At 38.9% G+C, this 23,052-nt stretch overlaps 1 protein-coding gene across 3 annotated transcripts in view; it reads right to left on the bottom strand.

Annotated features, from left to right (window-relative positions):
* klhl4 (kelch-like family member 4) overlaps positions 1 to 23,052 on the bottom strand; it is a 133,786-nt gene that overhangs the window by 90,520 nt on the left and 20,214 nt on the right. The window contains exon 1 of one of the 3 annotated variants that reach the window (XM_064328152.1): positions 20,999 to 21,085. The exons of 1 other annotated variant lie outside the window; for it this stretch is intronic. Coding sequence is in view for 1 of the 2 variants with exons in the window: in XM_064328150.1 (XP_064184220.1) it covers positions 1,032 to 1,036 (5 nt within the window). In the remaining variant the exon portion in view is untranslated. Of the gene's footprint in view, positions 1 to 1,031; positions 1,202 to 20,998; positions 21,086 to 23,052 lie in introns of those variants that run through there. One more of the 3 variants, XM_064328150.1, reaches the window with a different exon arrangement.

The following is a 23,052-nucleotide window of genomic DNA, read 5'->3' as shown; positions in this document are numbered from 1 at the left end:
ACAGAAATAAGTCTTTACAGTTACTGTTACTGTGATTTTAGCATTGCCTATTGCTGCTGCATGATAGTGATTATGAAGTAGAAGATCACAGAAGAATAACTTGGATAACAGATTCATAAACACTCAACACTTTCTAAGCATCAAATCCCATTATCTCCATGCCATTGGCCCTTATCTTGATTCCACATCTCGCATCATTATTTATGTTTTACGAAGGACATCAAAACAAAACGATAGCTCTGTCCCTAGGGAATGTTCCCCTGCTCTCCTAACCATAAAAAACGCTGTATTTCAATAGAATGCAATTTCTCAACTCTAATTAATGCAATGTGGACAATAACACCCATGCTTTGCTGAACTATGCAGCTGATTTGGTTGTTTGTACTTCCTTTTAGTTACGCATGTCTTTGTGTTGTGTACATAAAACCATGGAGCAAAATTATCAGTTGCTTGCCATGTTTGTCTAGAAGCTAATTACCAATTTGCTTCCTGAGTGAGCATGCTGTGAGGGAACATCTCCACCTGACAATACTCTTGTTGTGCATTGGAGGCGTACTGCTGAAATATTAGCATAGCACAGCAACAGTCTGGATTTTCAGCTAAATGCTAGGACATATAACTCAAAAGCTTTGTCATGGTGTATTTATTCATGATTCCCTTTTGACAATAAAGGGACTGAAAATTCATCATCCTCAGCACTGTTTTTAACCACGGCTGCTTCATTGCCTCGCATTTTATTGAATAGGAAATTGTCAGGCCATTAAGATATTTATCAGCACATATCTAATACTTACTGCGAGGTGCAGTATTTACTCCCAGTAATCCAAACATTGCAAGCGTTTGATAGTAATGCCTTAGCTAACAGGAATGCTTCTTAAAAAACAGAAGGTGCCTGAGAAGGAAATTGCTACTTGTATCAGTATCTTCAGTAGCCCAACCCCTTCACATGAAATTATCTATACTGCACTGAGTTATTGATTACTTCTGATAGCTTCTAAGCCAAGTACAATTAACCGAAAAAAAATACTTACCACATTTCTTATCCAAACAGAGGAGATGAAGGGATTAATCTGCAAATTAAAGAAACGCGTTTGTGCACGAGCTCTTCAGTGAGGCACTGAATACGGTGACCTTTCTCTTTATTAGGAAAAAGACAGACACACAGGAAATAACACATCAATATGTTTTCATGTCGGCTAGATGATTAAACCCAAGAAGAGTCAGGAACGCGCAAGGGAGCAGTCCGAAGCAGAGAGGTGACGAACGAGGGGAAGGGTTGTGTAATGCATGATACGATGGTCCCTGAGCGGTAATTTTAAGACGCTTGTGTACTGCCTTCCATAAACCATTTGTTTTAATTTCAGGGTTTGGCAGGGCTCAAATTGCCTTTTGATTTGCATCAGAATGAGAGGTTTTCCGGAGATTTACAGCAACGTTGGCAACATCACCAAAGGCGCGGCAATAAATCATCCCTCCTAAGCTCTCATTACCTGTTTTTTTTTTTTTTTTTTACCCAGAGCGTAAAGAAAGCTGCAAAGCCCTGCTACCATCACTTACTTGCTGTCTCGTGATTGGATGAGCTAAGTGCATCATTCACGAAGGGGTGGGCTGTAGTTTTAAAAAAACGCTTTCCCACAGAAACATTAATCTGCAGAGAAGCGAGCCTAAAGGAATGTCAATATAATTAACACCTTGGCTTTTTTCCATGCTCAAGGCTTTTGTTAACATTGCCACATAAAGCAAATTCGAATCGACCTGTTTTGTTGTTGCTTTCTGAGCTGCCCTTCAGTCTTGACACTTTAAATGTGGCTGGAGACTCATTACCGAGTGAGCGGCAGCCCCGCAATGATAAAAGTACACACCACCAAGGAAAGCAAATTGGAAAATCTGGCCCATAGCACTCTGTGCACCTCTGAAAGAAAAAAACAGCATTTGATCAGCCAGGCCCCAGGTCGTCATCGGAGGTGTTTGGTTGTCTGTGAAGATGATGATTGTAATTCACACTAGACTTCTTGTGAAGGATGATCTTACCCTTCTCAGTTTTTAATAATAAAACCTGCCATTCGGGGAGTGTAGAGCCTCAGAAAAGCAATTTTAGGGAAGTGATGGTTTAACTGCATAAATGTACAGTAAGAGCCAGATGTTTATATCCACATAATTCAAATTAATATACATTGAATTAACATGTTTAATCAGTACTACTGCATATCATATCCCCACCATTTTCTAGATTATCCCAAATACCATCTGCCTGTTATTTGGAATTCAAAAAAGAATTTTAAACATCCAACTTCTTATTTATACTTATCTAATGAAAGACAGAAGGGATATTTGCTCTGTCACCTTGTAACAATCCATTTTCATGGTACCGTCACTTTTGAAATGGACTGGCAATCATTATGTGACGTTCTGTTAGTGCATGTGAATGGGCAACCCAGCGGCTGGCCATGTGTAACTTACTGTCAATAACACCAATAAGTGTACAGGGATCTAGATTCTAAATACATATTATACATAATACAGAATACATCATGTACATGTCTAAGAATTTAAACACCTAAAAAACAGAATATACAATATCCTTCGAGGAAAACAGAAGCCAGAATTGTCTTCCAGTGTACAACTTAGAAATTCAGATTTATATCAAAATGCCATTTTAGAACTCATTGTCTGTACTCTCCTGAAAGTTGGTGCCTATTTTTCACACATTTGGCCACACAGTAGCCTACTAGAGGAGCGTTCACACATTGGAGATCAGGTATATTAACCCAAGGAACTCCAATCAACTTGATCTTCCCTACCCAGGATGGTATGAGCGTCAAATAGTGAATGTAGGGATTCAATGGCAAGATTGTTTTAGGGCTAACAATGATCTTCCCCAGTCTAGCTCAACTATTTGTTGGGTCATTACTCTCTTGCTGATCCCTGCTAATAACTTTGGTGCATCTGCAAGAATTAACCTATTTTCCTCCTCAGGAAAATGGGTTGATTCTTGTCATTAATCACGAGGGAACTACAGGATTCCTTAATTACTCCACATGTCTTTTGCATAAAAGGGAACTACATGCTAATTGATTGAGCAGGCTGAAGTATGGAGGGCAAGATTGTCTCTCTCCAGGAAATAACGGATGGCAGTCTTATTGGCTGCGTCTGGCACTCAACTCACAGCATGATGCATCTGTCTGTGTATTCTTCCCTAACTTAGGATCTGACAGTGGCCAAGAAGTGACAAACAGCCATCCATGTGTTATATATACTGCAATGGTTGAGAGCTGGGGGTGGGTGTTGGAGGGATGGGAGAGGGGATTTATGAACCATTGCTGTCCAATGACAGGGAATCCAAACATATTTCATACTGAAAACACAATGGCTGAGAATACGGCCTAGCTGAAAACAGCAAGAAATATAATATGAACATTTTTCCTAAAGAGTTACTACCACATTTTATGTTGTCAAAAGCCATGCTACGACTTCTTTTTATGCCATGTCTTCAAACTGATTAATGGCACACTCTATTATTAATAGTTATTAACTAGTTTCAAAAGAAAACATTTTAAAGGCTCCATTGAAGGTATCCGTCGAATCACTGCAACAGAAGGCTATGTATAAAGGATGAGCCACTCCACACATTACTTAGGAACATGAACTCAATCTGGAGGTATATGTCATTCCTCTCCATAAAAACAAGGCAACATAGCACAGATCAACCATGGTAGAACTGATCACATTAATTGCAGAATGTCAGGAAAACCATGTCTCAAAAAATATACATTCATGTGAAATTAAAAACCTCTTTGTAATCAGTCCAGTTCCTACACATCCTCATGCCAATCTGTCTCCATCCAAAGAAACACTGACATACCTGAGTGAGCTGCTGCCTTTCCTCAGAGCAGCAATGGCATCATATGACCGCCTACATGATGTGCACAATCTGCCTCAGTCGTGCAGCAAAAGAATCTGTACACTACAGCCTGGGGAGGTACTGTGGGGCCTGGAGTTATAGGAGCCAAGAAAAGACTGTTCACTTCATCAGGTATCTCTAGAGGAGAAACCCAGGCAGGAAAAGAGATATAGAAAGAGAGAGATGCCCCAGAAAGCCCTCTGCCCCAGCTCCATTGTCATTATCAATGAAATCAGGTTACCTTAAAAGAGACAATGGATTCTTGGGAGTGTTAGCTGCTTAGCTGTCATGAAGGCTGGTGAGCAGGCTAATGTAATTTACCATTATGAATTGTAACAACCTATTGCATTCAATAACCTATCCTATTCTTGCAGGAGTCAAGGACACCATCTGCCTCAACTCCCGGTGAAACATGAGATGTCAGCCCAGACTAGCGCTAACCGCATTATCATCCAACATCTGCCTCACCGGGGAGGGGTGTGCGTGCCTTGCCAGCTGCTTCCTCACCTCGCAGCAAGAAAATAACACTTTGCTGATGGTGGGGGGAATGTGAGAGGTGATTCTCCCCATGTTGACCGAGCGTACAAACCTCTTTTAAGAAAATTGATCTGTGTCATTCAAACACTGAAGCATATCAAGACATTGGAGAATAAAGCATGACAGGATTATAATCAGGGATTCTTCCACTGCACATTTCTGCATATTGCAGTCCTTGGCTTTAGCTACTGCTTGGCTCTATTGCATTTTTTCCCCATTTTTCTACTTGCTTCCAAAATTTAATGGGGGGGGAGGAAAACCATGGTTTAATTATCATTCTGTTCCTTAGAGCATTGTCCTAAGTATAGTCCTAGCTATTCTTTCTGTTCACCTCTTGGCTTTGATACAGATCTGTGCTGTCGTATAGAAGCACTGGCTTATCTGAAGGAAAAAAGGGTAGATTGTTTGATAAATGTGTGACAGTTTTTTTCCTAAAGACAGCTGACATTATCATTTAATTTTTGAATGAGCATATTATTCAATTCAACATGCTCTCAAAACCAATCACAATGTAATTTTACAATTGTACAATTGTCGAGAGCAGAGTACATAAATGTGAGAGCATGATTCCTTTAGCACAGATTACCTTTTCTCTCATGCAAAAATATATGTGCCCTCAAATTTACCCTGCTCTCACACAAAACTGTACATGAACACAACTGTACTCTTGTATAAATTAGCAGTTCTCTCACAAGGAGAGTGTGTGTACATCAAATTCATCCCTTGCTATTGTGAACAGCTCTGTGCTCACACTCAAACTTCCCTCTCCCATCTCTGGGAATTTTAGTGCAAAAAAATGCCAAAAATCCTAAACCAACCAAGTTGTGGGTTTGACTAATTCAGTTGTTAGGTCTACTCTTCCCCTACATTCTCATTGTCTGAAGAAGGAAGAAGCCATTGGTTCAGGAAGTTTTTTTTTGTTTGTTTGTTTGTTTTTTTTACTTTTAAAAATATATATATTTAACATTGTATTATTTTTTATTTTTATTTTAGGGGACAGAATGACAGGAGTGTCCTGGATAAATGGCACTAAATACAACAACACCCATGCCAGAATTGCATAAACATTTATTATCACCCAGTTTTAATTTCCCATTAAACCTGTATCTAAATAACTTAAATGTGTTATACTATAACATTATGAGAAATAATGGCAACAGTATCTTGGAGTTTTATCAAAATGAAACCAGGGAAGATTACAATGCTAGTGATCTCATTCACAGCAGTAAAATGACTCACTATGAACAGTTGCTCAAATGAAAGCACACAATTCTATCATTAATTCACAACAATGGCATGGCTTATATAAACTAAACTGAGCTGAGTGATTTCCTTTAGAGGGGAAAAAAGTGTAACCTTTTGGGGACAGCAGTTGCAGCTCACGTACATTGCAGGCAACTTTCTCCTGGTTATTATTTTGTCTCCACAGATAGCAGGACCCACATACATTAACTTTATTTTTAAACTACCTAAAGATAAACCCTCCAGGTAAAACAATAACATGGCTTGTTTATCAGTCTCTTTGATATTGGGTGCTACCAGACAATGTTAAATTTGCTTGGGAGGAGGTAACTAATGCAGTTACAGTAATGCATGTAGCATGCATATTCAGTACTGGTACAAATTAGGGAAACACTGCAGTTTAGTCTTCTAAAACTTCAATTTGTGCCCTTTCTTCTGTTGTCGTTTCTCTGAGCCACTTTTACCTGTAAAATGTATTCAAAACCGTTATCTTTTTGACCACAAGTGGTAATGACATTCTGCGATCATCAGTAATTTGAAATAAAGCATACAAGTCAAAAAACTGTTTTCTTTCTTTGCACAAATATTTTCATTTTATGAAGAAAAAGAAATGCATATTTAAACTAATTATAAAATTTCCAACAGCAAGACCCATTACGCTGCTCAGTTACGTTGGTATGAACTAACACATATGAAGGGTGAAATGATTCTAACTTTTATAACAAAATGCTAATTATTTCTTCATTTTTGTTTTATGTTGATATTAAATTTATTATGTATCACATGTATTATGCCAAAAAAAAACTGTAATTATGGACAGTCAGTTAAATGAAATGATTGTTCAAGTTGCATTTATTCTAATTCTTCTCATTACAGATGGGTGTATGAAAAATAATTAATCATCAGGGACCATAGTCTGAAGTCCTGCTTGAGGGATCTATGTCAAAATTTTGAATAGGCTATGATCATGGGCACATTGCATGGGAAAGCCCCAAAATTAGCAAATGATTGCATGCTGGGCTGCGAGTTGTGCCATAGACATGGTCTGAAAAGGCAGGTGGCAAAAGTTGCAAGTTGCAGACTAGACTGACACCAAAATTACAATAATAATATGAAAATATGTATACCATCAGAATGGCATGACGGGAAATCTTTGTGGCTTCAGCACTGAATTTCTAAAACCATAGTATATCGTGACACTCATAACTGGCCCATGCCTAGTGATGTTTCAAGTACACTACAAACTCAAAGATACAGACTGAACAGTATGAAAAGTCTATGAACTGAAAAAACATATGTAACGCTTGTCTATCTTCCAGTTATATAATGCATGGATTCTCTTTGTTATTGTTAATAATACAAAAAGGTGAGTATTGCACAAAAACATTACACTTTCCATTGATAAAAAATGTAAATTTAGCCCACTCTTTAACTGTCAGGTTAATCATGCGAAATCATGCAGGTTTTTGAGGGAGCAACAAAATGAAACAAATGGTATCTACTTCTAATATATTAGGGGACAACATTAATTTCTTGACAATCTTAACATTACTTTATGACCTAGCCTACAGTATGTTTACTGTGTGAACTGGACTTACTGTGTTCATGGCTATGAATAACTGTTACATAATGAGTCATTGGAACAACTATAAAACACAGGTCCGGTAAGGTACAATACCTTATCGGACCTGTGTTTTATAGTTGTTCCAATGACCTTCAGTATGCACTTATTGTACATAACTTTGGATAAATAAATATAATGTAATGTAATTATCAAATGTTTTTATTAACTGTGCTATAAGTAATTTCAACTGGATATTCTAAAGCTGCCTGAGCATTGGCAAACCTCAACTCCCCTCACAATGTTCACGCACCGTTTCACTCCCTGTATCAAACAGTAAGAATCATTTCTAGCTAGTTCAGTGCATTTACCTCTGATAGAGTTAACTGCATTACAGTCATTGTTTTATATTGGAGCAGCACCGTAAATTGAAACAAAATGAGCAAATAATGAATAAAATCCACAAGCCAGCAGTATTTTTACCATCAAAAATTAAAAGGGGCATATGATGTGGGAAAGTCACTAGTTTTCCATGTTGCGAAAGCTGACAGAATATGTTTTAAGGAGACCCTTTGAGAGCCTCAAATAAGACTGGAGTAATGTAAGTTACCAGCAGGGATTCAAATTAAAACAGATTTTGGCTTCACTTTAAAAGCTACTAACAATTAAACATGATTTCCAAACAACCTCCATTCCCCAAGTATCTCAGAGGTTATACAATATAGTGTGTATAGTGTGTGTGTGTGCATACAACAAAGGCACTTGGTGATTAATACACCTGGTTATAGCCAGTAAGTTGTAGAGCTACAGTCAATTATTGTCTGGCTGACTTCATGTATTTCCAACAAGTTCACAGTCTGGCACCAACAGTTGTATTTCTTCTCATGAGATTCTCCAAAATTATTGCAAACAAACCATCTTAAATATCCTTAATACATATATATATCACCACTGAATTTCCTTCATACAACACCAATGCTATAAAATGAAGCCCAGTAGAAAAGGAAATAAACAAGCAAAGAAACCTATTCCCCGCAGAAAAAATGCTACAGATAAGTATTGCACATACAGTAGAAAAAACATTTTCCCTGATGGTACATTAAAACTGCTGGACAGTCAGACAAAGGCATTCCTCATTCAGACTGTAAGTGTGTTTTAATTATGGAGAAACAATTAAACAAGTTAAAACAGATGAGGTTGTATCAATATAAGACATGGCAGCAGACAACCCTCAATAATTCACACCGCTAATGAGCAAGTGGCATGCCGTTAATGGGATGGCAGGGGAGATGGAGCTGCTGTATATGGCCTCAGTCACAGGTCCAAGTAGAGTAGGAGGCCAAAGGGTCAAAATATTCCCCTTGGTTGAGGAGAATAAATCACATTACAACTGTTGTTTTATCTGTAATTATCATTTAAATCTAAATTGAGAATTAAATACATTTTCAGGTTTCTGTAAATAACCAGCTGTGATAGTGATACATTATTTCCAGATGAAGAGAATGATGATTATGGCAAATGGTGTACAAAAGGGGAAATGTTTATCATAACAGCAATATTACTGTATTTGATGGTGGATCCCTATCTATGGAAACAAAGCATTTAAGAGGCTGTGTCTTCATATATAAAGGGAGGTCATCTGAGAACCAGTTCTCCTTTATAGTGACAACATTTGAAAAGGAATAAGGCTAAGGGATTGCACAGCCGATTAGCTGTAAAGAGATAAAAATCAAAGGACCATGCTTCCTCCTACAGCAAGACAGTGACCTCAAACATATTGCTAACGCAACAAAGGAGTTTTTCAAAGCCAAAAACAGGAAAATTCTTGACTGGCTAAGTCATTCACCCGATTGTCATCTAACATGCATTTCATATGCTGAAGGGAAAACTGCAGTACAGGCCTAGCAGAGTATCATCAAAGTTACTCAGCACCTGGTGATGTCAATGGATCACAGACTTCAAGCATGCAAAGGATAGGTGACAAACTACATGACTACTATCATTTACATAACACTAATATGTCCCAAATCTTACGGTGTCCTGAAATGGGTGGTTATGTATCAAAAGTGCTGTCATTTCTACATGAAGCTAAAATGTATAGGAATACTCTTAATAAAAGCTGAGAATCTGCCCTTTAACCACATGTGAATTGTTTTATTACAAATCTAAAATTAGAGTAGAGCCAAATCATAAAAATAAAAAAAATATGTCTTTGTCCCAAACATTACGGAGCTCACTATATATATATATATATATATACACATACACGCACACGCACGTGCGCACACACACACACGCCATTGCTTGGATAAATACTCAATATCGATTGGTTGACAGCCATTACTTTGTGTATAAGCATGGTAATCCAGGTATTTTGTCTCATTACAGTTCTAAATCACTGTGCAAAATCTTTCAAATTCTCGACTTATAAATCACAAAATAAAAGGAAATGCAATGAGGGACGTGAACGACAATTTCTGACATGTTGACTAGTTGCTGTCTTGAAATGGTAATTGCAGACTAATCATTTTTTTAACCGTTTGATGCAGTGTACCGCTAATTAAAACACGCCACTACTTGAATCAGTGCAGATCACAAGATTATCCAGGAATTTTAGTTGTAGCCATGGTGAGACATAAACCACTCCATGACATATACAATACAATAATATATGGCACTTCAGGGTCTTGTATATGCACGGCATGTTGTGGTTTTTCAGCCCCTCCTGAAAAAACGTGGCCTTGATCCAGCAATCTATAGTAATTTTAGACCCATCTCCAAATTGCCTTTTATCTCCAGGATTGTAAAAAACTGGCCTCAATTCATCTACTAGACATATTGTAGACTAACAACATTTTTGAAAAGTTTCAGTCAGGCTTTTGTTTGCAGCACAGCACAGCACAGAAACTGCCCTGCTAGAGTACAAAATTACATAAGTACCTATAGATTCATGCTTTTTATACCACATTCTTAATCTGATCCAATCATCTGCAAGTCACAGCAGAAATTGAGATTTATCAGACTAGGCAATGGTTTTCCAATCCTCAATCATCCAGTTTTGGTGGTCTTGTGCCCTCTGTAGTCTAATCTTAGCTGACACGAGTGGTAGCCGGCATGGTCTTTGCTGTTGTTTTCTGTCCAGAGAACCGCAAGGCTTTTTATTCACCACACCATTCTCTGTAAACCTTAGAGACTAGTGAGTGAAACTCGCAGGAAGGCAACTGGATCTGAAATGTTGGAACCCCCACATCTGGCACAAATGATCATGCCATAGTCAATGTCACTTTCATCACCCATTCTAATGTTTGGTCGAACAAAAAATAAACCTCTTCACCATGTCTGCATGCTTCATATATTTGCCACATGATTCACTGTATGGAGGAGCAGGCTATTTGCATTAATGAGCAGGTTTACCTGATAAATAAATTTTACACACAGCATTATTGTCATTGTTCAATCTACATTCATGAGTATTAGCAATGGTCCAGAGACTGGAATCAATCTACAAATAGGTAATATGCAAAAGATTTGTAATGCACCCCAGCACTCAAGTCCTCTAGACGGAACAGATGTTTGTCTAGTGTAGTGGAAATCCTACTGCATGGTCTTGAGATGTAGGCTAAATGAAACAATCCAGATGTGCAGTCTTATATATATATATATATATAAAAAATTTTGTTTTTGTTTTTTTTTTTTTGGGGGGGGGGGGTGTTGTAAATCAATTATCAATTTTCATTTACATATGTATTTAAAATTCACTCAAACATTTTTTACTGATTTCACTGATATTATAGGCTACATGAGATGGGGAAAGGTGACACTGAAGTACATGGCTCTCAGACAATGCTATACCTTGACTGCTGTCCCTGACCGTGTCAGAAAAATATGATTCAGCCTTTGACATACAAAATGTCCTCCTCCCTCAGACAGTAAACACATTATTTTGAGGTCAGGGGAGCAAAGAAGATATTTATGGGAAAATGGCTCGTATATATAATCTGGCTGAACGGGCTGATGAGGTCTTCTATTGGGGTCAATAGGCTATATTTGGTAATGTTTTGAAGATAGACAAGAAGATTGTATGGAAGAATTTATGTGGTGTTAAAGCACAGGTGTGAAGCAATTAAATATGGCCAAATTAAACAAAGTTCCACATGACAAAACATCTATAAATATGTTCTCTGCAAAGAGCAAAGTCAGATAAGCACTCAAACAAAGAAGCATATTAAAGAGCCATTTCTACCTCTTAATCAATATCATCAGAAGTGTACGTGCATTTTTGGCATGCTCTATTTCTATATTCTGTCAAAGGCAAAAGTGTCCTCTTTCCATGGTGGGCCAAAGCGATTAAATCCTAAAGACAAAGGATATAGGAGCACCTGAACAACCTCCGGTGCATGTGGCTGGGCATTAAAGGTAATGCTGACAATGCAAGAAAAAACACTGTCGACTGCACCAGCGATGCCTCTCTCCCTGATACTCTAAACAACTTCTATGCACACTTTGAAGCATCTAACACCACTGAACAGCCACTGTCTGTAACATCAGAAGATGTGAGGAGGTCCCTGCACAGACTCAACCCCCACAAGGCTGCTGGACCATGACATCCCAGGCTGAGTACTCAGAGTGTGTGCACTCCAGCTCACCAAAATCTTCACAGACATTATTAACATCTCACTTACCAAGGCAGCTGTCCCCACATACTTAAAATCAGCCATCATCATCCAGTCATGCATTAGCTGCTTTTCATGTTTTTGAGCTGGGGTTCCCAGTCTTATCCAGAAAGGGCAAGGGCAACCAGAGGTTGATTAGTAGAATCAGGTGTGTGCACCCACACTCCCCCTTTCTGTATAAGACTGGGGACCCCAGCTCTAAAACATGAAAAGCACCTAATGGATGACTGGATGATGACTGAGTCTTTGCTAAGCGCCTTGATTAGTAGAATCAGCTTTGCGCACCCTCACTGGCCCTGGATACGACTGGGGACTAAAGCATGAAAAGCACCTAATTAATAAAAAATTAACAGCTTGTTAAAATTCTGGGATTGCAGTTGAGGTTGGAATGAAAACCAGCATTCACAGTGGTCCCCCAGGACCAAGTTTGAGAACTACTGGTCTAAATACATCACTGTGCAACTGGGTGTTGGTCTTTTTAACCAACAGGTCTCAGACAGTCAGGATGCACAATTACTTTTCCCTCCCCATTACCCTGAACACAGGTGCCCCCAGCACTGTGTACTTAGCCCACTGCTATATACACTTCTGACCAATGATTGCACTGCCAGACACCCAAGTAATCATATCATTAAGTTTGCCATCGACACTACAGTACTGGGGCTCATCAAAAATAATGATTATTCAGCCTACAGAGAGAAGGTGGGGGAGCTTGAGGCTTGGTGCCAAGGAAATAACCTCTTCCACAATGTCAAAAACACAAAGGAGATGATTATCGACTTCAGGAAGAGCCACGTTGCTCAAACCCCTCTTTATATTAGCGGCATAGCAGTGGAAACAGTGAGTGACCTCAAACTCCTGGGTGTGCACAAAAACTTTCATGGTCCCAGAACACACTGCTCACTGTCAAGAAAGCTCACCATCGCCTCTACTTTGTGAGGAGGCTGAGGGGGGCTGGACTGAGCACTCCAATCCTCGTCACCTTTTCCAGATGTGCATTTGAGAGCATACTAACTAGCTGCATTACTGTGTGGTATTGTAAATGCACTACTGAGAACAGGAAGGCTCTACAAGGAAGTGAAAACTGACTGACACATCACTGGTACCAGGCTACCTTCCATCAAGGCCATACAACAGAAAAGTTCCAGAAGACGTACTACACCCACACCAGCTACTCTACAGATCCTTTATGCACAGAACTTTACATTATTGTTCTAACTGTGTCTCCTAATGGACAGCGACGGACTTCACTGTGCGTCTTGCACCTTGCTTAATCACCAAGACCTGTCTGAGTTGGCTTGCCACCATCTGCGAAATAAACCAAGTTGGTTTATTTCCCTTTGACAGCTGTTTTGAGGAACAAATCTCCAGGCTTTTCCTCCTATATCTTCCCTTTGGCCGGACCCAAATGGAAGATCTGTGCACATCCAAGTCATCTTGACTGGAACCTGTCACGACCCCAACTTCAACTAACCACCCAATATAAAGTAGCGTGTCACTAACCCATTACGCAAATGAACCTGTGTTAAATGGTAGTACTGTTAACCTCTATATTTAGCTATCGCAGAATTACAATTTCCTCTGATTAATAATGATATATTATTATTCTGCATATCATGCAAATTATTGTTTTCAATTAGCCAACTCACATATTCATCATCATAGCCAATAAATATATATATATCCTTTATTTCCAAATAACTGTCATGTGTATGTTATGTGACTAAGTGGTGCTCTACAAACATAGAGAATTCTGATTTGGTTGTTGAACTCAGTTGTTGTGAACAAACCTGATCAAACCGCACTACACTTTGTTACAGTTATATTCTATACTCCGAGCTATACATCCTAAAATCATGTTGGCCTTCTTCACTGGTACAACACAATGCTTAGACCCAGATAGACTTTTACATTACATTACAGGCATTTGGCAGACGCTCTTATCCAGAGCAACGTACAACAAAGTGTATAACCATAACCAGGAACAAGTGTGTCGAAAACCCTAGAGAGAAGTACCGTTCCAAGTGCAGGGAACAACCGCATAGTTCAACTTGGACCCTGTAAGTTAAACTGATTAGGCTAACACTAACACAAACGAGAACAGCAACAACGCAGTCTATGCAAAAATACAAGCAGTAGTTAAGATGGGTGCATTAACTAAGTCACCTACGAAACAGCTACCTAGTTACAACCCTAAGCTTACAGTCAATTGGGGGACTTTTGTCCCCCAATAACCCAGAGTCTCTCAAATTTAGCACTATCTATTTTCACTCCTCCCATGCAGAACTTTATATTGAATGTCATCTGCCATGTTTTCAGATTTTGTTTAGGTCTTCTTGAATTATCCTACAGTATTTTCCAGACAATTTTGTATCACCTGCAAATTAAACTACTCTACTACTGCTAGGCTATGGTTAGCTGGTTGATAGGTTTCAAAGTGAAATCAGTTTCTGACTTTTCAAAAGTTTAATTTGTTTTTATATCAGGGAATGAATAAGGTTTAGTATTTGCTCAGTATATTATAGAGATCATATACTGCAGAGGTCATCATATATTTCAAGCACTGTACTCACAGTAATTCATCAAAAAATAAAAAGAGAAATAACCCCAAAAATGATGAAAATTGCAAGGGTAAGATCCTGTCCTGTATTCACCTTTTCTTCACAAACTTAATATACCAATTTTCATCATTTTTTGGATTTACCAGCAGTCAAAATCAAAATTCAGTTAGTATTACAATGGTTGAAGTGCTCTTTAATAACTAATCTGGTTAAAAAATCTGATTTCAACTGAGAAATAAAAGCCTCATCACAGCCAAACAAACAAGCCATCACATTATTTACGCCACCCAATTCACATCAGATTAATGTGAATTGGGTGACAATACTTACAGCATGACAACACAACGTGTCCCAATCAGAACAGGTAGAGCACTTACCGCTCATTGAAAACTGCACGATCAAAGCAGAAAGAAACATTAGCTCACATACACTGTCTAATAGGTGTGGAGGGTACAGCATAACAATTTGATTTTAAAAAACAGGGGCTGAGGGCTTTACACAAGGTCATGAGTGTAACACAAGTGCAGTACTTGATTTATCCCTCTATCCCTTCAGATCAAAGACACAGCTACACACACACACAATTTCCAAAGCAGATTTCAGTTTGGCTTACTTTAAACTGCAGTGAACAATGTGAAAAATTAAAAGGTCCATCTCAGGGAAGGCCAATAAATATTTAATTGACCTTATGGTGATGAGGCTGTTCCCACAACAGAGTGAGCGCTTCTGACACCAACCAGCAATTGCTATGCAAACCTACGCAGGCAGGAACATCTTGTGCTTGGTCAGCTGTCATAAACTTGTCACCTGTAACAACCTGTCACTAGTATAGACATTGGATGAATCATACTACAAAGAAGAGCGTAAAAAGAAAATTAAAAGAGAACTCTCTCTATTGGTAGCTTTTTTAGCCAGAGGTTCAATTCTTGATTTATTCATCATTTTTGAAAAAGACTCCAAACCTTGCCTGCAACCCTTGACAAGTCTCCTTGTGAATCACACATTTTAAAAATCTCAGAGCAGACATGTATTAAACATAGATACCTGGAGACTTCAAGACCTATGCAGGGAATTAACATTTTAGGTCTGAAGGATGTTCCCCAGAAGATAATCCCTGTAAATATTATTGTAATGAGAAGGAATGAGGAGGTATTTTATCAGTGCTACATTCAACCAAAATAATACTTTTTTTTCGGTGAAAAATTATCACATTTAGAAATATTAATTTTCTCTCACGTTATTGCACGTTTCATTCTGGGAAGGATTTGCATATTTTTTTCCAGCAGCCTCAGGACAAACCTCCCTTCCGATTACTTACTGACAAAAAATAGCATTTTCACCACCTCTTCTTATGTATAGATAAAACACTTGCAGCGATACAGACAGTTTTTAACTTCCTACTTTTAACATTGTAATAAAATATGAAGTTTACCAAATCTTTATCATGCATTGTGTGATAATGATGCAGGCACATATTATCACGAGTGCGCCTTTATGTGCTGAAACCAAGGGGCAACAACTCGCCTCTATGAGAGAAGCCTTTTACCCCAGTGGCTACTGCGTGAACTGCAATGCCTGGTTGCAAAAAGAACTTGAAACCCCGCCCACCCAATGCTAAGTCAATGGGGAAAGCCTGAAAAGAGGCCAATTTTCTCTGAGGAAATATAAAGTCAATAAATTTTTACACAAGAAATGATGATTTAACTAGTTAATCCCATTCCTTGTAATGTCTCCGGTGGGTCTGATTTTTTAAAATAATTCCGCCAAAATTCCCAAATCTGGGTTAATTTCAGTGCGTGCAATGTGGCTTGTCCTACTACCGTATGATCATATCTCATAAAAAAACACGTTTTCAACGTACAAAAATGCCAAGTTACTCAAAAGTATTGATATCAAAATGACGCCAAGTTACGGTACTACAAACAATATAGGCTATCTTGCCTCACCGAAATGTCATAAGATGTATTTCAAAGCAATGCTACCCAATATTTCCTCAGTTCTTTCAAGTCACTTGGCCCTGTGTATAAGCATGCACTACATGGACAGGCCAAACATGTGTGTGGATGGCTCTCTCACAATCAAGATTGATTGAATAGGCGTGTATATGTCCAATTTGTATTGGTATGCATGTATTTCGCTGCCCAGCCTTTCAGTTGCGTGAATGATAGTATGTTTCTTGGTATAAGTGTGTGTTCGTAAATGTGAATGTAACATGCTGCGAGGGAAATGTCCCCATGGGGATAAAGAAGTTGTCTATGTATGTATGTACAATATGTATTTTACCTGCAGTATTTATTGTACGTAGCAAATATACAATAATTTGCACATGTACTCAAATTCAGTTCAGAAGCAAGTATAAACATGTTTTCTGGGGAAACATGCTTCCTGTAGTTACTCAGCAGCAGTTTTGTACATTAATTTCAATGTGTTCCATGAGGCAATTCGAAATATTTGACTCTTTGATCTGACACAAAATTTGCATGACATTGTAAAATGGTAAGATTACAAAACACAGGGCCAAGTGACTTGAAAGAACTGAGGAAATATTGGGTAGCATTGCTTTGAAATACATCTTGTCATTTCGGTGAGGCAAGATAGCCTATATTGTTTGTAGTACCGTAACTTGGCGTCATTTTGATATCAATACTTTTGAGTAACTTGGCATTTTTGTACGTTGAAAACGTGTTTTTTTATGAAATATCATTTCTTTTTGCAAAGCGTTTTATTATGAGAGTGAGAAATGCGACCCTGCAAGAAACGGTTGTGGATTATGGCTATCGTTGTGTGAATCTGTACAGTCTGATGAGCGTGTACCGTTCAGCAGTTTCGGTTTGCTATATATGTAAAACAGTGGCTGTGAGAAAGGATGCAGTGGCGTAAGCGTAAACGCATCAGAAACGCGGATGGAATATGGTATGTACTCACGGATTTGACGTCCATCCAACGAGCCTTGACTGACAAAATAATCAACACGCCCGTAGAATTATAACTCCCTAGGTCGCAACTTGTGTAGCCTTCTGTCCTGCTCCGTTGTCTGTTATTTCGTGGAGATGCACTTTTAGTGTTTGTAAGGTTTATCATTCTGTCCTGCTCCATTGTCTGTTATTTCGTGGAGATGCACTTTTAGTGTTTGTAAGGTTTATAAGGCATTTTGATAGGCTTATCTGCAGGTAGGAATCCTCTTCGCTGTTTTGCTAAACTAGAACCGGAAAACATGATAGTGGAGAATAGGAGCAGACGCACATGTCCCAGCAGGCTTTGCATATGAGAGAATAACAACAGGGTGAGAGAAATTAAGATGAAATTACGAAATTCCGTAGTTGAAACAATATGTTTTTAGCAGAATGGGCATGTAGGTGAAGGTTGACATGATCACGGAGTATAGTGCGAAGTAAATGGAGTGACCATGAGCGAGCTTATATTCCTTATCAAACGGTATATATAACAGTCGGTATTCAACGTTAGTTGTTGAAGCGGAGGGTTAAATAACATTGCACGCGTTATTTGCCTGTATTGTAATCTATTGCACTAATGTGTTTTTCTCATGTTCAGTGCTAGTAGTTATGCTTATGAGTGAATCATGATTTTAAATGTAATGTTTTAATGCGGAGTTGCAGAACGTACATACGTAGTAATTGTGTGTAGCCTATGTGGCTAGATAGAGAACAGGGCGAGGTAACATGAATGTAGAAACGTGGCGTTTGCTGATATGAAAGTTTTGTACGGTAGCCAAGTGAAGAAATATAGTTAGTAGAAATGGCACAGTGGTGAACTGGTGTAACTTTTTAATAAAAGGAATACATTTGCGTCATGAAATGCATGTGGGTGGTCGAGAGTGAGGTTTGGTAAAGCAAATACAAGCGTAAGAAAACGTTAGTGTAAAAGAGGAAATGATCTGCCTGAGGGCGAGTCGGGATTCAAGCCTCAAACCGGAGGTTTACCAGTCTGTGACTTCGTTAGTGCAGCACCATGCCATAGCTATGCAATGCGTGAAATATCATTAGCGAACCTGCCGGTGGTTTTAAAGAAGAACACAAGCCAGTAAGCACAGAAGAGCTTCCGTTGAATCCATATGGCTTAACAATATTGTAGCCGGTCAATAACTGAACGTACAGACGGTAAGTCATAATGCATATATCTTAGCAGTATTGTAGCCGGTTAATAACTGAACGGTGAACGGCGGGTAGATATGGTGCAAAAGCAATAATTGAAAAGTAGTAGACAATTATTAGTGAGGGTTGAAGCAAGTTAAAGAAACGTGTTCCTACCTGGGCTTGAACATACGACCCCGTGTTCCCAAGCCTGTAACCTTACCCTCTAGGCCACAGGCAGACTAGCTGTTTAAACTGGAAATGTTTCAGAGTAAAAATGTATGGGTATTTTGCGTGTGTATGCGCGTTTTTGATTGGGTCGTGTAGGTGCAGATTTGGCTGGTGTCAGTGAAATGTCCAATGGGGAGACATGTTGTTAGTGGGATAGGCGGCAGGAAAAATAAGAATGAGAAGAAGAAGAAGAAGAAGAAGGGAAAGAAAAAGGAAACGCAAATCCCCTTAGTTTGGGGCTTTATTGTGTGGACATGTGAAGTTGTTTATGAATTCTGTCTGTTGAAATGGGGTCAGAATGTACAGAATTTAATGTTTTTAAGGGCTGAGTGTCTGTGGCTGTTGTGGTTATTTCTGTGGGGAACCCTGAAAAGTGCCAAACTCTCGGTGCTGTATAGGTATGGGGCATGCCCCCGCCAAGGCGTAACTTGGCGGGATGGCATACCTGCTATCCCAATCCCAATAAGGATTTCCCCATCCTCACAGCCAGGCAGAGTGCTTCAGCGGCAGGTGTGATGCTGTGTCATTTTATTCCGATTAGCTAGCTACATACGATCTCACCATTTAAAAGTCCAAGGTCCAAAAATGTTGTGTGCTGCGTTCAACTGTACTAACCGCTATTCTAAGGATTCTTCTCTCCAGTTCTTTCGGTTAATACATTTGAGACATTTTCAGATAAACAAGGTTCTATGTCAAAACGCGATTTTTGAGCACTTTGGGGTTTCAGCTGATTCTCATAAAGTCTCGTCTTTTATAATTTGTATATGTTGTTGGTGAAATCAGATTTGTAAGCAGTTGTGAAGCTTCTTTAAGAAGACAAGCTATTTACTTAGCTAGGGGGAGCAAGCTTACTGTCTTGCTATCGATCCATCTGTCTATCTAGCTAACTTGCTAGCTAGTTCTCTCGTGATATATCTGTCTAGCTATCCAGAGTTCTGTTATCCATCTGTCTATATAACTAGCTAACTAGTTAGTTAAAGATCTATTTTATCTATTTTTCTATGTAAATATCTTAACACTAAACGTATCTTGCACAATGAACTTGAAATGTTACGACAGTACTGTTTTGTGGTTGCAAGGCCACGCTTGTTGTCTAGACGTGGGCGTGTCTAATTACCATGTAAGGTAGTCAGGGTGGATTTTCCTGTAGTCGTGGACTCCAGTCTTTCGCTACACTGCACTTGCTTTGGTTGCAATGGGCAATGTGGCTGCGCCCTAGTTTGGGATTCATGCGCCAGTGAGCACTAACCATAGCAAATCAGTGGGTGACGTCATGAATCACAATCTATATTTTTTATATGGTCTATGGCTGAAACGCATATTATCATGAGCGTGCCGTCAAGTACGGAAGTGCATTGCATTCACAAAAGAAAAAAAATAGACACAGGACAGGATCTCGTAATTATGAAAAAAGTTAAAGGACCATACCAGTGTTACTACATGTCATTGTCTTGGCTTGTTATTGAGGCCCGGCGTACGCCTAAATTAGATGCTCTGGAACTTGATATGCGCAAATTTGAATGGCTTGTATTTGAGTAATACAGTAATTTTAGATAAAATAAACGGCGTAGTGATTTTCAAAAGGGTGAATTACCTATACCTAGCAACTGTCAAGTATCGTAGAGTGTTTTTCCACACTGTTTCAACACAAATGGCAGTGAATGACGTCTGTCCGGACAAAACGTAAACAAACACGATATCTCAAAAATAAAGAAATTTTGGGAAAAATGGTTGAGGTTTATGTAAGCTATGTGGCCGATGTTGACAATGGACAATGACATGTAGTAACACTGGTATGGTCCTTTAACTTTTCTCATAATTACGAGATCCTGATCTCGCAAGTATGAGATATTTTCGCGTAATTACGAAATCTTTTCTCATTATTACGAGATCCTGATCTCGTAATTACAAGATAAGGTGTCTATTTTTTTCTTTTTTAAGAATGAAATGCGCTTCTGTAGTTCAGCATCGAGATCGAAGCGCTCAAACCCGCCACTTCCACATTTTTCACTTCCGGACAATTTTCCACCTTAAAAATAAACTTTCGCGAACTCTCATAATTCACTGTACATCTTTTCCCTCACAACTGTTGCATGGATTAGTGGATTAATAAATGCAAAATTAATTCACATGGCATGGAACAGCTGAGATAATTGTATAAACGCTGTTCAAATGTAAACTGCTTTCCATTCATTACTCACACTCAGTTCTGTTTGTCGATTCATCACATCTGGTTTTCCACTCGCAAACGGTGCGCCAGGGCATGCGCATTGTTATAGGAATAAGCGCACCTAATGTGTTTAGCCAGGGGAGGGGTGTAAACTCCGCTTGTATAACTAATTGCCCTGCTGGAATTTGAACGTGGTTCGTCCCTCCATTTTAGCGGGAGGCTGAAGATTTTAAAAACCAGTCGGTGCGGGACTGCTGTTGTGAGTTGTTTCCGGGTGATACATGTTTTCCAATTTCAGATTACACAAAGACAAGTCTGAACATTTGTAAATATTTTTTTTGTTTTGTTTTGTTTTTGCCTAAGTCTTTATTTCACTGTAAACATTTAATCACTGTAACACCAGCTGCTGGAAGAAAAAAAAAAAATATCAGTTCTGCTGAATTCCTGCCTCCTGAGCCTTCCTACAACCTCCCTTGACCGTGAGACATGGTACCCTACCACACATAGAGCATTCACGTCCAATGAAGAGTAATGGATGGTATTTTTATATTAAAGGAGTACCATGGTGGTTGAACGTGACACTTCCCAGTTGACTTCAGGCAACAACAAAACAAATGTGCATAATTTTTTTATTCTTCAGTCATTTCAATGTACTTTAAAACGTATTTTTCTAAGCCTAAATTTCCCACTATAAAAATTCACCCGAACCGTCTGGGCGTGGTAATGAGAACTGTCAGTTAGTTATGATTGACAGACCGTGCCCCATTACCATAGCTACCCCCATGATACGCGCTCTCTTTGGGAGACTGAATTTTCACAAGCTAGCTAGCTTAGTAGTATATCAAGTATCGATAGATAGCTAAGGTAAGGATGTTGACTTATATCCAATTATAATTTTTGCTATCTAGCTAGCCAAGTTAAGATAAAAGCACAACTATAACGTCCTCATAAAAGCAAACTAGCAAGCTAACGTTAGCGATAACATTGCCTTATGAAAGCAAACCTCCTAGCTAGCTAACGTTAGCTAGCTAGCTAAATGAATATAACCAGAAATAATCTAAAGGCACTCTAATTTAAGTGAACCTAACGTTAGCCAAATATTTGCATTGTCTGAACAGCAGGACGGTGTGTCCTGTCAGATTTCTTTACGGGGCGTGGAAATGGGAGTGGTTACTGTATTCGTGACGTAGAAAAATGACAACTTTCTCAACCGGTTGAAAATAGGACGATGAATTTAAAACGCATATTTCTCCAAAAATACAGAACGGACATATTTAATACTTTGCTCATTGTGTTTCTTCAATGCCTCTTGTGCAAATAGCACATAAAACCGAGAAAGTGTGAAAATCACCATGGTACTCCTTTAAGAATTTGAAGGGATTGTCTGACATCCAACCTACTCCTGGACCACTTCTTTCTTTGGCATCAAAAACATCCCAACAATATCGCATTGGCATCATTGCCACCACATAGTATCAGTTCAGCTTTGCTTGAATCAGATTATTTTTGAAAGGCAACTGTCAGCACAAAGAGAAGTTTAAAATTTTGTCTGAGCTGCGTACATTTTGTGGCAGTTTCCTCCACATTCATCTACTTTGCGATCTGCATGTGTTGATTGATTGTCATTGAAGATTATATTGCCATGCTGCCTAAAGCTTCAGGTGAAACTAGAGAGGAGTGGGGTTTTCTTGCTTATGTTGGAAATCTATTCAATTAACAAAAAGACTCGTATAAGCAGCTGATACAACAGCAGGACAGCAGCTTCAGGTGTCCAAATACTTGTGGATTCTACAAATAAAAGGATAGACAATTTAACTAGAGAGGTCCAAGAGCTGAAGTCTGTTTTGCAGATTGTCAAAACAAATTGTCCCTCCATGTTGGGTATTTTCAGAGTAAGGGAGATCAGGAAAATGATTTCTGAAAAGCTCCACATGGACCAGAGGAAATTTGAGCTGTAGCATGTTCATAGGACTGGTAAACGTGCTGCCAGCTCTGCTCACAGAAGGAGGTCTATTAGTGGCCTGATTTTTGAGATACAAGGATAAGATGGCTGTTCTGGAAAGAGCAAAGAACTTGAAAGGAACT

Source organism: Anguilla rostrata, chromosome 3, assembly GCF_018555375.3.
Source record: "Anguilla rostrata isolate EN2019 chromosome 3, ASM1855537v3, whole genome shotgun sequence".
Lineage (NCBI taxonomy): Eukaryota > Metazoa > Chordata > Actinopteri > Anguilliformes > Anguillidae > Anguilla > Anguilla rostrata.
The sequence above is the reverse complement of the archived record's forward strand: the minus strand, read 5'-3'. Positions and strand labels throughout refer to the sequence as shown.